This window comes from Hydra vulgaris, chromosome 13, assembly GCF_038396675.1.
Source record: "Hydra vulgaris chromosome 13, alternate assembly HydraT2T_AEP".
In the NCBI taxonomy this organism is placed as follows: domain Eukaryota; kingdom Metazoa; phylum Cnidaria; class Hydrozoa; order Anthoathecata; family Hydridae; genus Hydra; species Hydra vulgaris.
The window spans coordinates 16972200-16987736 of record NC_088932.1 but is presented as its reverse complement, the minus strand read 5'-3'; the positions used below and the strand labels follow the sequence as shown (position 1 = coordinate 16987736).

Sequence of the window (15537 nt, the reverse complement as noted above, 5' to 3'; positions counted from 1 at the left end):
TAACTTAAACCAATTATTTTTTTTAAAAAATCACTAATAATATTAAACAAATTTGTCCAAATTTTCTGAAGGTGTTACATAAACAGCATCGAGTTCAGTCGAGTTAACGTTAATAGCAAATTTAGTAGATCTACGACTGTTGCTTCCACGATCCCGTGAGTTGGCAAACCATGTTGAAAGTTCAGCTTCGATTTCCTTTTGAGTGCAACTTTTTGTGCTAGGATTTAATTTAACGGCACCTATTTATGAAACAGAAAAGTATTATTAAAATACACACACACAAATATATATATATATATATATATATGTATATATATATATATATATATATATATATATATATATATATATATATATATATATATATATATATATATATATATATATATATATATATATATATATATATATATATATATATATATATATATCAGCTCTACAAATATTATTATATAAACTAAATTTATACTCACTACAAAGAACTAAATGAAGTGCATTTGTTTTAAAAGCTTGTTTTCCTTTTTGCCCTGTCAAATTGAAGCTGCGAGCAAGAAGGCTGTCTAGCAGCATGGGCATTGATCTCATTATAAAATTCCTTAGATTTTCTCCACCAATATCAGCAATATGTTTAGCCTAAAAAAAGTTTGATGCAAGTTATGGTGCAGAAATATTAAAAAATAAAATAAAAATATGAAAGTTTGTTCAGAACTGCAATTAATTATTAAAATAAACTGTATTTAAATAAAAAATTAAAAAAGAAATTTTAAAAGTAATAATTTTTACAACTATTTTCTTTACTCCTGGATTTTCCAGCTTCTGTGTTAAAATTTCTATTTCTTCCATTGACTTAGCTGGCAGTGGAATACCTTCTGGAAGATCTGAAGATATATGATCATTCAAATCAAGTTTGCGGCGGATAGATTGAATTTGTGCTGTATGCATTGCTTGAGTCTTTTTCATATCTTCCTGATTGCTAATTACAGTTGCTAATAAATTAGCAATCATCTGTAGACTTACAGACTCACCTAAATAGAAAAAGTCTGTATTAAACATAAAAACATTTTAAAAGAAAATTTCGGATTTAAAACACTGGTAATAAAATTTAAGACTATTATCGAATTGTTATTAAAAACTACATCATATACTTTTTATTTTTTTTAATTTTACATAATCATTGTTTTACATATATATTTATATACACTTACTTCTGCCGATTATAGTAAGCAATATGCGATAAAAATGTAACATTTCTTTAAGTGTGTTTTAATAGAAAAAGAAAAGGGAAAAGGAGAAAAAAAAATTAAAATAAATTGATTCCTGCCCTAATCCAATCCCTTCTCCCTAATCAGTCGATGTATGCAGTGAAGCCCACGCCTATTCCTAAATCAGTGTGACATCATAGCGCTAACCAAAGTACGCAGTACAACTTATATATATATATATATATATATATATATATATATATATATATATATATATATATATATATATATATATAATATATATATATATATATATATATATATATATATATATATATATATATATATATATATATATATATATATATATATATATATATATATATTATATATATACATATAAATTTATTTTTAATTATATAACTTACATAATTTTGAATAATTATATATAATTATTATTTATAGTAAAATATGGAGTCATTTATTTAAGTTTACATTATATCATATGACTTGCCTAATACCTGCTAATAATTTATTATTATTTGTTGGACAGGTGGTGATTTGTTGAAAAGGTGATGATTTGTTTTGAACAGGGGCAGAGTCCATCAATATGCTTTTCAATTGGGAATATTTTGATGCTGAATTGTTAGATCTACAAGAAAAAATTTTGAGCTCAATAACAAACCAATGGTATAAATTTAAACAAGTTAACAATAAATAAAAACATACATATTAATATGTACCAAATATATTATAAGTGGTATAACACTCACATATGTACTGGTAATAAACCGAAAATAACAGATTTTATAACTGGATATTTTTTATTTTTAAAAATTATTTTCTGCTCATTATCAGCAAATATTCCAGTGTTATAACAGCTTTTTGCAGATTTTTGAAAACCAGTTTTTGAATACTGTTTGTAGTAGACTTGCTTGTTTTTACTTTATAAACACTTATACTTAAAGAACTTGAGAAAAAAAAACTGATTATCTGGTATATCTGGCAAAAATATATGGTACACCTCATTACATTGAATACAGCCATTTATTAGATAATTGTATCACTACTTCTCTATTTCGAAGTCTATTCTTGCTGCTGGTAAACCATCAGAATCACATTTGCTCAACTCAATATCACTTCCATAACTGTAAAAGAAGTATAATTACGTTGTAGTATAATGGGGTTAATATATATACATGATTTGGTATTGGTTAATAGTAAATAAATAGAAAATGAAAAAAAAAAAAAGAATATAACGTATACTACTAAGAATAAGTAAAACCTTTTACATAACCAGTAGATTAAAACAAAATCCCCAAAAAAGTTATTACTTAGTGATACAAACAGGATGTTACTTACAGATTCAGTAAATTCTGAGGCTTTTTGTGAATGAAAGGCGGAGCAGGTTTGTCTACTTGAGTAACACATATTGCATCGTTTTTTCTTTTTTTGTGCCAAGTTTTCTTTTTGCTTTATAAAATCAACAAACTATTAGAATAGTTAACACTATCATTTTTATTTTACACTGCCATTTAATAGTTACACTGCCATTTTTATGCCTTGTCAAGAATACAGTAACAATAATAGATAAAAAATAAGTAAATAACCAATTCTTTATAAAACTAGATAACACCTTGGTAAAATCTGATCATAATCTTCTTCTTCATTCTCAGAGGAACTAATCATTTTACATCTAAACAGTTTTGTAAATTATAAATATATAAATGCATACGTGGATATTTCAAAATTTATTAAATTATTAAATTCCATAATTAAAGTTACCTTTTAACACGTTTCAATGCATTTTCTTCTGACGTATCAAGGTTGGAGGTATCCTCTGCTCTTTTTGCTTTTGAACGTGCTTCAGTAAGACTGTCTATAAATAAATTAAAAAGGAATACATAAAAACGTTTTTGTGTTAAACAGAGGTATTTTTTGCACTGAAACATAAATAGAATACGATTATAAAAGCATAACACTAATTTTACCAGCAATTCCAAGAATTCTAGCAGTAAATAAAGGCCAATGCACATCTGGATCCATTAAATTATTTTTAGCCTTTGCAATATCTGTCAAATTAAAATTTTTTCCATTTGGCCAATAGACTTCAACAGATATTTTATTTTTAATACTGGATGAAAGTGAACTGATTTCAACTCCACTTATCCAAGTTAGTGGCACATAATCTGTTGTATTAGTTTCATTGAATAAAACTATTGCATACATAATTACACTGTAATTGTAATACAAATACTGTATCACAAAAATAAAATTTTAAATATATATATATATATATATATATATATATATATATATATATATATATATATATATATATATATATATATATATATATATATGTATTTATGTATGTATGTATGTATGTGTATATATATATATATATATATATATATATATATATATATATATATATATATATATATATATATATATATATATATATATACATATATATATATATATATATATATTCAGCCTTTGAAATTTAGGTCGGCGTTTGGAAGTGATGACACAAAAGTCAACCTATCTTTGTTTTATGACCACATACAACAGCGAACCTGAATCCTTTAAAGTGTCTGCATGCAAAAATAAATATACGTAAAAGATATATAATATTAGTTCAATAATATTATATTATAATGATGTAATAAAATATATATAATATTAGTTCCTAATTAATTTATTGTAATTCATAGATAATATGCATATTTATTAGTAAATTCACAAATTTGCTATATTCTTAAAATTCTTAGTTGCTACATTCTTAAAAATTTTATATTCATAATAAATATTGTCAATAAGTTTTTTTAATCAAATAACCATTACCCCTTTCGCAACAATAAGAAAAAAATCCAAATAAATTTTTTATTATAGATCCCTTCTTATATGCAGCTGTATGCTTTTGGGTAACCCTTCACCACTGTGAATAGCCTTTTATGTTTTATCTGATTTGAGTATTTTTTTCATTACACAAAATAAGTACTTATTAAATATGGATATGAGTATATTATGTTTCTCATAAACTATTTATAATAAATCATAATCAAAAAGTATCAATTAAAATAATAATCATAAAATTAGTTAATTGCAAAACTAATAATGAAAAAGTTATAACTTCAAAAAGTAAATATTTTATAATGCATAATACAAAATAGTAAAGTAATTGTATTTTTTGCAGCAAGTTATTTGATAAACTAGAAAAAATGTATTTGTGGAATAACTATAAAGCCGTTTTTAAATGGTAGTTTAAAATACTTAATATTTAGTTCTTTTATTAAAAATGTTGTATTAAATGACACATTTTCCACATAATATATGGACAAGCTTGTTGAATCAAGAGGATCCGTAAAAAATGCTTGCTTACGCTGAAACTCTTGGCAGACAACAAAAGCATTAGCCTCTGAGCAGATTACATCAGTTAATATGTTTTTGACTAAAATAACTTTATCATTAACACCAAAGCAATTGTCAGCAGTTGCAAGAGAAACTAGAAACTGTGGTCCAAAATATTGCTTGTATTGAATGTAGTGACGAAATGGCAATGGTAGTGGACCTAGCAAGTGTTTTTGTCGAAATTTAGACGGTATACTGGTGCACAATTTTGATTGTTGCAAATGACCTTCCAAAATCCGTCGCACAATTTGCGAGCAAGGTGATTTAGGTTGACGGACTAACTTTTTTAGTCTTCCCAAATAGCTTTCAAAAAGAAAACAAGAAACATTATGCAACACGCCAAATTGCCTAGCATCATCTGGTAAGTGTATCAACGAATGAATATTGTAAACACACTGATCTTTTCCAAACAATAAGCAAAAATTATATACAAAATACTTTAATAAGTTTTCTACATAAACAAAGTAGTGGTTGTTACACAATGATGGAGTCATAAGAATGCGAATAGCTACAGAGAGACACAAAAAATTGGAATATACAGAATCAGAAAGAACACCTTTTAAAACAACAGGGCCAGTATATAACAAAAACTGTCTAAATTCTGTAGCTTTCCATTGCTTGAACTCTAAAAGAGATCGAGGTCTTCGTGAAAACTCTCTAGGAATGTAAGCTCCTAGAATAGCAAGTTTTTCAGATATAGCATCAATTGTTGATCTTGATAACTTATGTTCAGATCTTCCATAGACTAATTGATTAATATACCTACGAACTGTTCCTAAAAATACTGGATGCATGCTATCAATTGGAAAGCCACTAACTAAACCAATATTTAATTCCTCAAGAGGTGATATATGTGTACCATCATGATGATTTTTATCTGTTTTGTTTTTAAAACTGATGTCTGATCTCAGAGGTGCAGCTAGATTGGGCATAATAACTTTGCCATACCATTCACCTGTTTGAAAGCAGCGTTCACAAGAATTATATGCATTATGTGGTTTAATGCACTTTACAAATGCTCTTGCAGGTGCATCACAAACAAAAGCCTCCAACTTTAATAAATAGTGCTTCCCAGTTGCCACACAAACAAAACCTGTTTGTTCTAACATTTTTATTTCAGCAACAAAGTCTTTTAAATAATCCGGTAATGAGTTAGGCTTGGTTTTACCAAAATATAGTGCAAGTGGAAAAGGATACCAATCTGCATCTCGAACAGAGCAAAGAATTGGCCACAAACTGGCAGTTGAGCTATTAAATATTGGCACTCCATCTATATTTATATGCAGATGTAATTTATTAATTTCAGATTTAATAGGATACCTTTCCATTAAAACAGAAAGCCAGTGTTTCACCCCAAAATAGAAATATTCTCCACCTGCAATATTTTTTATTCTGATGTTTCTTTCAGTTTGCAACAAACTTCTAGCATCCTTGGGCAAATTAGGATGTGATGGGCTTAATAATAAAAGCAAATCTGTACATACATTATGTGAAATGTTAAATTTTAAAGCCCATATTCGCAAGTGATCTTGAAGACAATCAGTATTGACATTGTAATCTACAATATCATCTTCATCATGACTTACTAAGCTAGGTGTTCTATCTTGGTAATCACCAAATTCACCATTATGACTAAAATCAATTAATTTACTATCTGCATCATATAAGCATATTTCAGTGTGTGCTGAAACTTCATTGCAGCTTATAAGCTTATTGTCAAGAGGCATAACTTTATTATTATTTGGATAACTGTGTTCATTTTTATCAATACCACTATCACTCCAGCTACAAATTTCAGAATAATCATCAACTTCGTCACCAATTTCATTAATACAGACAGAATTGTTCTTAGAACTAGCATTAAAAAATATTCTATTAACAACAGCATTTATTTTTCGCCTTTTTGTAGAATATGAATATAAATTATTATTCATTCTGAAAATAAAGAAAAGCAGAAATATAATAAACTAAAATAATTCAAATTAATAAACAGAATTTAAATTTAAAGTAAATTAGTAAAATAATACTGTAATAGTTATGTAGACTATATATAAGACTATAAATTGTAACGCAGTAGTGCTGTAGCGGTAGAGCGCTTGCCTTGTAAGTGTGAAGTTTGGAGTTTGACTCTCACAACATCCCTGGAAATACCGCACTCAACTAAATTTCCATGCGCAGCTGCCTTGTTTGTCAAGGTTTTTGTTTCAGATTCAAGATGGGGTACACCACAATTATTAAAAAAAAAAGTAGCCTCCTCAATTGCAGTGGGCCTTGGGCAGGTGAGTAGTAGAAAAAATATACATAGTTAATAAAAATTTAATAAAAAAATAATAATAATTACCAATAATTACTAAGAGCCTATAGTTCTTATATTATATTAAGTTCTTATATATTTCAAGGGTTAAAAAGCAACCTTTAATCTGCCAAAAATATAACTGTTTTAAACGGTTGTATTTTTAGCACTTTAAAAATTTGACTGTTTTAAACAGTTATATTTTTGACAGATTAAAGGTTGCTTCTTAACCCTCCTTAACCCCTTAAACTTTATAAAACCTTGTGTCTAATGTGTTTAAAGTGTTTAATATTTGAAACTAAAATTAAACAAGCAAATACAAATTTGTTGGGTGAAAAATGCAAATTGTTAGGTGAAATGCTAAAAATGTAATGCATCACTCAAGGTAACGAGGTGAGTTTTCAGCTTGGGGCATATCACAGCAGTCATCTTTGTCAGCAACTGTTTAAATAGGTAGTTAAAAGTGCTGTGATATATATATATATATATATATATATATATATATATATATATATATATATATATATATATATATATATATATATATATATATATAAGATTCTTTTAGAGCAAATGCAATCAACTTGCTTGATCTTTTTTGGAATTTCAGGCCTATCACAACACTTATCTTTGACAGCGACAAAAATTAGAAAATAAATTTAAAACTAACATTTGGTTAAACCAATTGTTATTTATAATCTGTGAAAATCCTTAACAAACAACTAACATTAATTAAGACAATTATTATAAGCATGAATAATTTCACGAATAACTTATATCATATTAGTTAAAATCAATCATTTTAATTAAAACCATGATTAAATCATACATTATCCGATTTAACCATTTTTATTTAGAATATAACCTTTTTAAATTCCGCCTCGATATCGTTAATTATAACTCCGTTTTTATTGCTTTCCCATGTGGGTCCCAGACTGTTCCCATACAAAAAGCCCTTGGGTATCCCATACCAGATACCCGGACGATTCCCATACGGTACCCACATGTGTTGGTTGACTGGGTATCTATCTATATATATATATATATATATATATACATATATATGTTTCAATGTCATATCTTGTTGTACGTGAATATATATATATATATTTTTTTTTTGGGCATGTTATTTGTGGACTATTTGTTAGATCAAACTTTGTTTCTAACAGGTTATATTTCTTACAACCTGTAAGAACTATCACAATGAAAATCACGGAAAGATATGCAGTCATTTTAAGGTAGTTGTAATAGATACAATATAGGGGGACTCTAATGATGAAGAAGAATGAGATAATAGTTTTAAAAAAAGCAAACTGTCATCAGAAGCACCTAAGGGTAAATGTGGAGAAACTGAGCACTGACTAGGATCAGAAACAAGACATAAGTCGAGTAGAGAAAGTAAATGATTCGGAAAACAAGTTGGAAAGTTGACTATTTGAGTTAGAGATTGAGAAAAGAAAAAGTTGTGGGCCTTTTTGATGCCGATGGGACATAGGAGTCTCGAGAGATAAACTTTAATTTATATGCTATAGTTCTATCTGTTGGTCATTTAAATGTTAGTGATTAATCTTGTCCATTATTTTTACAACCAATGGAAAAACAGATACATCCAACAAACTTATTTTTTTTCTCTCTAAGGATTTTAGATTTTGGTATTTAATGCGTTTAAATGTTGGTGAAGCGTTGTGGTTTGTAATCAAAATTTAGAGCCTTGTTAAAAGTAATAGGAGTTTATATTTATTTATTATAATATTTTGACTATCAAAATCATTTTAAAGTTGTTTTTTTTAGCTATATATTACTTGAACTACAGATAATTGATAAATTACAGCTGGAACTTTAATGTCCCGACAGCGTTTTTTAGTAATTTTTTTCGGTCTTAAATATCTAATTTTAAAGGTTTATTTTATTTTACTCTTCAAATTTGGAGAAAATTTTATTGTTTTTAGATACTAGCATGGCCTACTATATTACACGGTCGTGTATGTTACATTTTAGAGGCCGATTCTAAGAGGCCTATTATAAAAAAGATGGCTATAATATATTACGAATAGGAATATTATGAAAAAGTATTCACGAAAACTGGCATTTTGTGCTTTCATACTAGCGATTTATGTATTTATAAACGTATATATCTATGTATATTATATATATATATATATTTGTATCTATAATATATATTTATATATAATTGTACATTACACATTTAAATTGACAGCACTGGGAATTTACAAAAAAAAAAAGGTAAAAATTTGTGTTTTTTTTTAATTATAATTTTTTATGTTACTATCAATTTATATTTGTTTTTTTTTAATATTATTTTTCTCTCTGTCTACTTTTAAAACTTATAACAGCATCTTTTCGTACAGTGGCATTGATTATCTTCTGTTTATTATTAAAAAAAACATTAATTATATTTTTAGAAGCAAATTTAAACCCCCATTCTTTGTGTAAATTGCAAGTAAAACAAACTGTTGGAAAGTACTTTGATAAAACAAAGTTTGATACATCTTTCATATTAGCACCTTGTTTAGTTATTAAATTTGAAAGATTATCTAAGATTGCAAAACATCCGCATGTGAAATCCTTAAGTGAAAGTGAAGGCACAGTAAGACCACCTCGTGAAAGTATTTGTAGGTATTGACAAATATTTATATTGCTTGCATCTGTAGCAAGCATAGACTTGCAATCGTTACATTTGCTTCTTTTTATTAACTTCTTTGCTAAGTAACCAGCTATTGTTGTTGCAACTTCTTCTGTTTCAGGTGAGAGAATTAATTCTGATATCTAATTTGAGTTTAAATCTAATGTAATTAGTAATTCATCATTAATTGGGTTATCAAAATTGTTTTTTAAACCTTCATCCCAAAAATTTACATTCTCCTTAATTAAAGTCCGACATGCTAAAATAATTTCTGAATGTTGAACTTCTAGTAAACTTACTAGAAATCTCCCACCACTCATCTGTCGATATTGAGAAAATCTACGCTCTATAGGGTCACTTTGAAGTCGTGAAGTAAGCACATACAAATATCCTTCGTCGATAAGCTCGTCTATAAGCATTGCTTGAGAACGCAGGGTTGTGATAAGAGCAGATGATGTTTGTTTTGATGAAGTAAAAAATGGAGATTTCTGCCAAAGTTCAATCCAATCAGCTAGTTGCCTAGAAAATGTGGTTTTACCATCATCAAAAATAATAGCATTACCAAGTTTATTAGGACTAAATTGTTGTTTTGAATTTGAAACAGTCCACCATTTTTGAAAAATACTTAAAAAACCATAAATATCAGTTCGTTCTGGAAAATAACTTTTAAAACTTGCAATTGTTGTTTCATCGAAAATCGAAAGTGCAAGAGAAACATTTTGCTTTTTATTACCAGGGTGGAGACTTTGATATGTAATTTTGGGAGCTTTTTTCAAATTACCTTGAAGTTGTTCATCTTTAGAATGTAGAAGATGAAAATCTCCCCAAGTTATATAACCAGCTGGACAATTATAGACATCATCTTTTATATTATAAGTAAATGATGGAAAGACAAATTTTTTGCAGTGTAATAAATTATTTCTGATATTTTTAACAATATGAACACTATCATAGAATAAGCATATTTTAATATTTGGACTATCAGGATGATAAATAAAAAAATTTGACTGGTTACCAAATTTAGAATGAAGTAAACTAAATGCATTTACATTTGCTTGATGATTGTCAGTAACAACTCCTCGAATTTTAAAACCAGATAAAAAAAGGAAACTAATAGAATCTGATATTTGCTCTGAAAGCCATTTACCTATAATGGTAACTTCGGGTACTGCTTTTATAACATAAGGAATAAATTTCTTTAAACTAACAATCATAAACTGCAACAACTCCTTTGTAAAGAATACCATTGTCATCTGTACCCACATAGACACCACTACAATATTGTGCCTGTTTCCGAAGATAAAATTCATCTACAATTAGTATTATATCTTCATGTATTGAACCCTTCTCACGAAGTGTTTTAATAGCCTTTATTGCATTAACTCCACCTTGTTTTATTTTATTTAATAAAGAAATTAAATAAAATAAAACAAGGTGGAGTTAATGCAATAAACTAAATGTTTATTGCATTAACTCCACTTTGTGGAGTTAATGCAATAAACATTTAGTTTATTGTATTAACTCTACCTTGAAAAGGAAATGATTCAAGTAAAATTTCATATGCTTGTTTAAATGTATATCTTAATAATAAAGCATGTCTTATCATATCTGCAGAATATTGCGCTTGACCCTTTGCTTTATAGTATATTCTACTGTATTTATTTCTTAAAGAAGTATATTTCTATTAAAAGAAGCTATATTTTTTATGTACGATGCATGATTTTTTAGCATACTCAAACTAGTTAATTTGGCATTATGACCTTTAGTTAACCATGGTGGAAGTGGAACATTATTTCCTTTGTATTGTAATGCTACACATAAACAATGATCAATTTTTATTGATTCAAGAACAGAAGGAAAATGCGTTAAAGGATCAAATATTAAATTGTCATAAATAACACAATTGAGATGTTTTTTAAATTGAAAACCTTCTGGAAAATGTTTACTGTTTAACTTGTTCCATTCAGTTATTTTATCATTTTCAGAAAAAAAACTACGTTCATCTTCTTGATAAATAACGAGTTTTAGGTGGTCTTCTTAAAGCAATAGTGTGGAAGGCCGTTTTAAGCATTCGCTTGAGAAAATTTCAGGAATAGGGTTTAAGTTCCAATTTAACTTGCATTTTATACCTTGAATAATGTACTTTTCATTAAAATGCTTTTCACACAATCTTTACGATTTACAAAACTAATCCAATAATTCAGCAACTGTTGATTTTTCAACAGAAAATGAAAAGAAGCAACTTTTATATCTTCTAAAGAACTGTTGTATCCAGTTTTACAACAAAATGCAACACATTTGTTAACCATAATATTCAGCTTTACTAATAATAACAAATTGTCTAAAATAGCATTAGCATATATGTATATATATATATACAAACAGATAAAGTATATAAAATCAGGCCTTTTATCGGTAAATTAAATGAAAATTTTATGAGACTTTATAACCTATGATTGCATATGAGTATTGATGAAAGCATAGTCCTATATAAAAGGAGAAGCTCTTTGAAGCAGTATAACCGCATGAAACCTATCAAAAGTGGTTATAAAATATGGGCACGTGCTGATATAGATGGTTATATCTCAAAGTTTAGTATATATCAAGGAAAGAATGGTGAAACTGAAAAAAAAAATATACCTTAATGCTTTAGTCTTACAAAATACATCTACACCTTAATTTATTTAAAAAAAATAAAAGTATAACATTAAGAAAGGTGTCATCTTGTTGACATTTTTATAACAGATAATATTTACAAAAACTATTAGAAAAAAAATATTTTCATATTTTGAATATCTTATCATTTAATAAAGGTTATACAAAATTATCTTAAAACGAAATTAAAAAAATCCAAGTCTAAAAAATAAATATTAATTAATTTGAACAAAACTAATATCTTAAATCAAGATATAATCAAAATGCAAAAGGATTTTGAGAAATAAAATGAAACCAAATAATTTGTTGCTTGTACATTCTTTTTGATGTTTGCCAGCACAAATTTTTTAATAAAAAGCCATAAAACTGAGCTGCCTTGCAAGTCATTACATCTGTGATACCAATTTTGAAATTCACAATACTTTAAATAATTTTTTGTGACATACAAATCCGGAGCCCTTTTGGGACTCCCCATCCCTCCTTGGATCATGGCTTTACTTAGATAACCTTAACGCAAACATCAAGGTTTTTAATAATCTAATACCTTGTATCAGATTAGAATAACTTCATACAAAGTATATCTGATACCTTGTATCAGATGTTTATCATCTTTGAAAAACAAACTACAAATTGTTTTTGTGTTTGAACATGCAACATAAAAGTCGATATTAATGAATATAAATGAGAAAAACAAGTTTTTTAAGATATTCACTAACATTTGTACAAAAAATTATTAATGTAAAACATTTAAATCTGTAAAAATAGCATATTTGTGAACAAATCAGTTCATTACTTGTATAATGTAGCATATTTAAATAGTCGTTTGAATATACTAATTATAATTCCTAAAATACTTTTTTGTAGCTGTTTATACTTTTTATTCACAGTAGTACCAGTCATTACATTCCTGAAAGTCTTTCAATAAAAAACTGTTTTAATCAATAATAATCTTCATTAATAAAAATGTTTATCAATTTAATAATAACTTAATAATAAGTTAATAATATGTAACTAAGAAAAAAATTTATCCTTCATAAAAATATTTAATGAAGTTACAATACAAGCATACAAAAAAAATGCAGAATAAAATCCAGACAATTTTAACGTTTAATGAACATTAATTTGATATTCATGAATACGAAATAAAACAGACAATATTAAATTAAAAATAATAATTTATATAAACAATTATGAAGATCAAATTATAAAAAGATAAAACTTGGAACGTCAAAACCTTTCAAGCATTTTTTTCACAAGGTCTGGTTACCTCAGCCAAATAAAATCATAAGTAATATTTAACATCCTAATAACACATTAATGTAGAATAAACATAAACTTACTTCATAAAATGATCTGATTGCATTTCTCGGTTAAACACCGACAATACTGATGTGTAGCCAGTCACAAGTTGCAAGTTAAGATATTTGAAGAGAACACATGAAAAAACGGCAGTCACATTTTAAAAGTTTTGAGAAAGTATATATTAATCATTTATAAAAGTTTTCATATAAAGCATAGAAGTAAATAAGAAAAATTATTTCTTAATTTATTTATTTGAAGTTTACTTTTTTAATAAAATATTTGTAACTTTTATTTAAAGTTTTTTTTCCTAACTTTATACAAAACTTTTCATATATATATATATATATATATATATATATATATATATATATATATATATATATATATATATATATATATATATATATATATATATATATATATATATATATATATATATATATATATATATATATATATATATATATATATATATATATATTTATATTTATATATATATATATATATATATATATATATATATATATATATATATATATATATATATATATATATATATATATATATATGTATACTATTTATACCTACTAATAAAAATTATTTTTACAAAATAAATTTTATCAACTATAAAACTTTTATAAAAAATTTTTAAATGTTAAGTCACAAATAAATAAAAAATTGTATAACATTTACATTTAAAGTTCAAGATAAAGTCTTAAAAATAGTTTTTTTTAATCGAATAATTAAAAATATTTTTTAAAAATGGCTGCCAATTTTCTGAAAATTAGTCAAAAATTCACATAGAAACATCAGAGATAAACTCATACTTATCTTTTACTTCATTTATAAAAAAATTCCGCAAATGGTCCTTAATGTGTTTGGTCCATATTTAGTTAGAGATTTTAAAGTTAATTCATTATTTTAGGTTTTAAGACTTTTTACAAGAAAAAATATGGCATCTCAAGGTAAATTTATTAACTTTCAAAATCTATCGCTAAAAAGTAAAATATTAATGTGAGTATCAATTTCAAATGTAAAACTGTGTGTATAGAAGAGGTAACATAGTGACTTATCGATCTTTTTGTAGACTTATTTATTATGATTAAAATAATACGAAGAATGTTTAAAAATGCATATATATTCTTCCATGAACAGAAGGTATAACTCATATTTCAACATATTAACACACTAAAACATTAAACTTTTGACCGATTAAGGCATGATCCTTGGTTACTTTACTGCATATTTAAGTGTAGACTGAACCAAACGTAAAAATATTCTAGTTTACATGAAATTTAGTTTTAACAGTCGCGCGAAAAATTCGCGATGAAAGATTTTGGCTGAAAAGCCAAAAATTAACGCCGTGAAACTCATATTTATCTTTTACATTATTTATAAAAGAATAATAAGGACCACAAATGGTCCATATTTTTTAGGTCCATATTTAGTTAGAGATTTTAAAATCAATTCATTATTTTAGGTTTAAAGACCTTTTGAAAATTAAAAATGTCAACTTTTACAATAAATGTAAAAATTAACATTTTAAATGTAAAACTATGTCTATAGAAGAGGCGACATAATGGTTCATCTAGTACCTTTTTGTAGACTTATTTATCATGATTTAAATAATACGAGGAATGTGTAAAGAAGAATGTATTCTTTCATAAACAAAAAATATAACTTTTATTTTAACATTAACACAGTAAAACATTCACTTCTTGAATAATTAGGCCATAAACCTTGATCACTTAACTGCATATTTTAGTGTAGACTGAATCAAACGTAAAAATTTTACACGCACTTATTCGCGTGAGTTGACTTAGTGTCGTATAGGCTAACTGCACTTAAAAGGGAAATAAATTACGTCCGCAGCATTTTAGTTTATAAACAATATATTGAAAGGTTAGCGATCTTTAGCATGCACCAAAAGTAGGTTGTGAAAATTGTTTAAACTGCGGAAGTTTTTGTCTTATATGCAAACGGAAACTATGCATATAATTGCTACCTACTTATGTTGCATGCTA

General features: G+C 26.2%; 1 protein-coding gene across 1 annotated transcript; it reads right to left on the bottom strand.

The window, feature by feature from the left end:
- On the bottom strand, positions 1-3475 carry LOC136089339 (uncharacterized). Its single transcript, XM_065815313.1, has 9 exons — positions 3194-3475; positions 2988-3081; positions 2839-2898; positions 2565-2675; positions 2273-2350; positions 1724-1854; positions 784-1025; positions 474-633; positions 1-239 (listed from the first exon to the last, which is right to left on the bottom strand). Exons 1-9 carry the CDS (start codon positions 3429-3431, stop codon positions 43-45), a joined length of 1311 nt encoding a protein of 436 aa, XP_065671385.1. The 5' UTR covers positions 3432-3475; the 3' UTR covers positions 1-42.
- Between the last annotated feature and the right edge of the window lie 12062 nt (positions 3476-15537).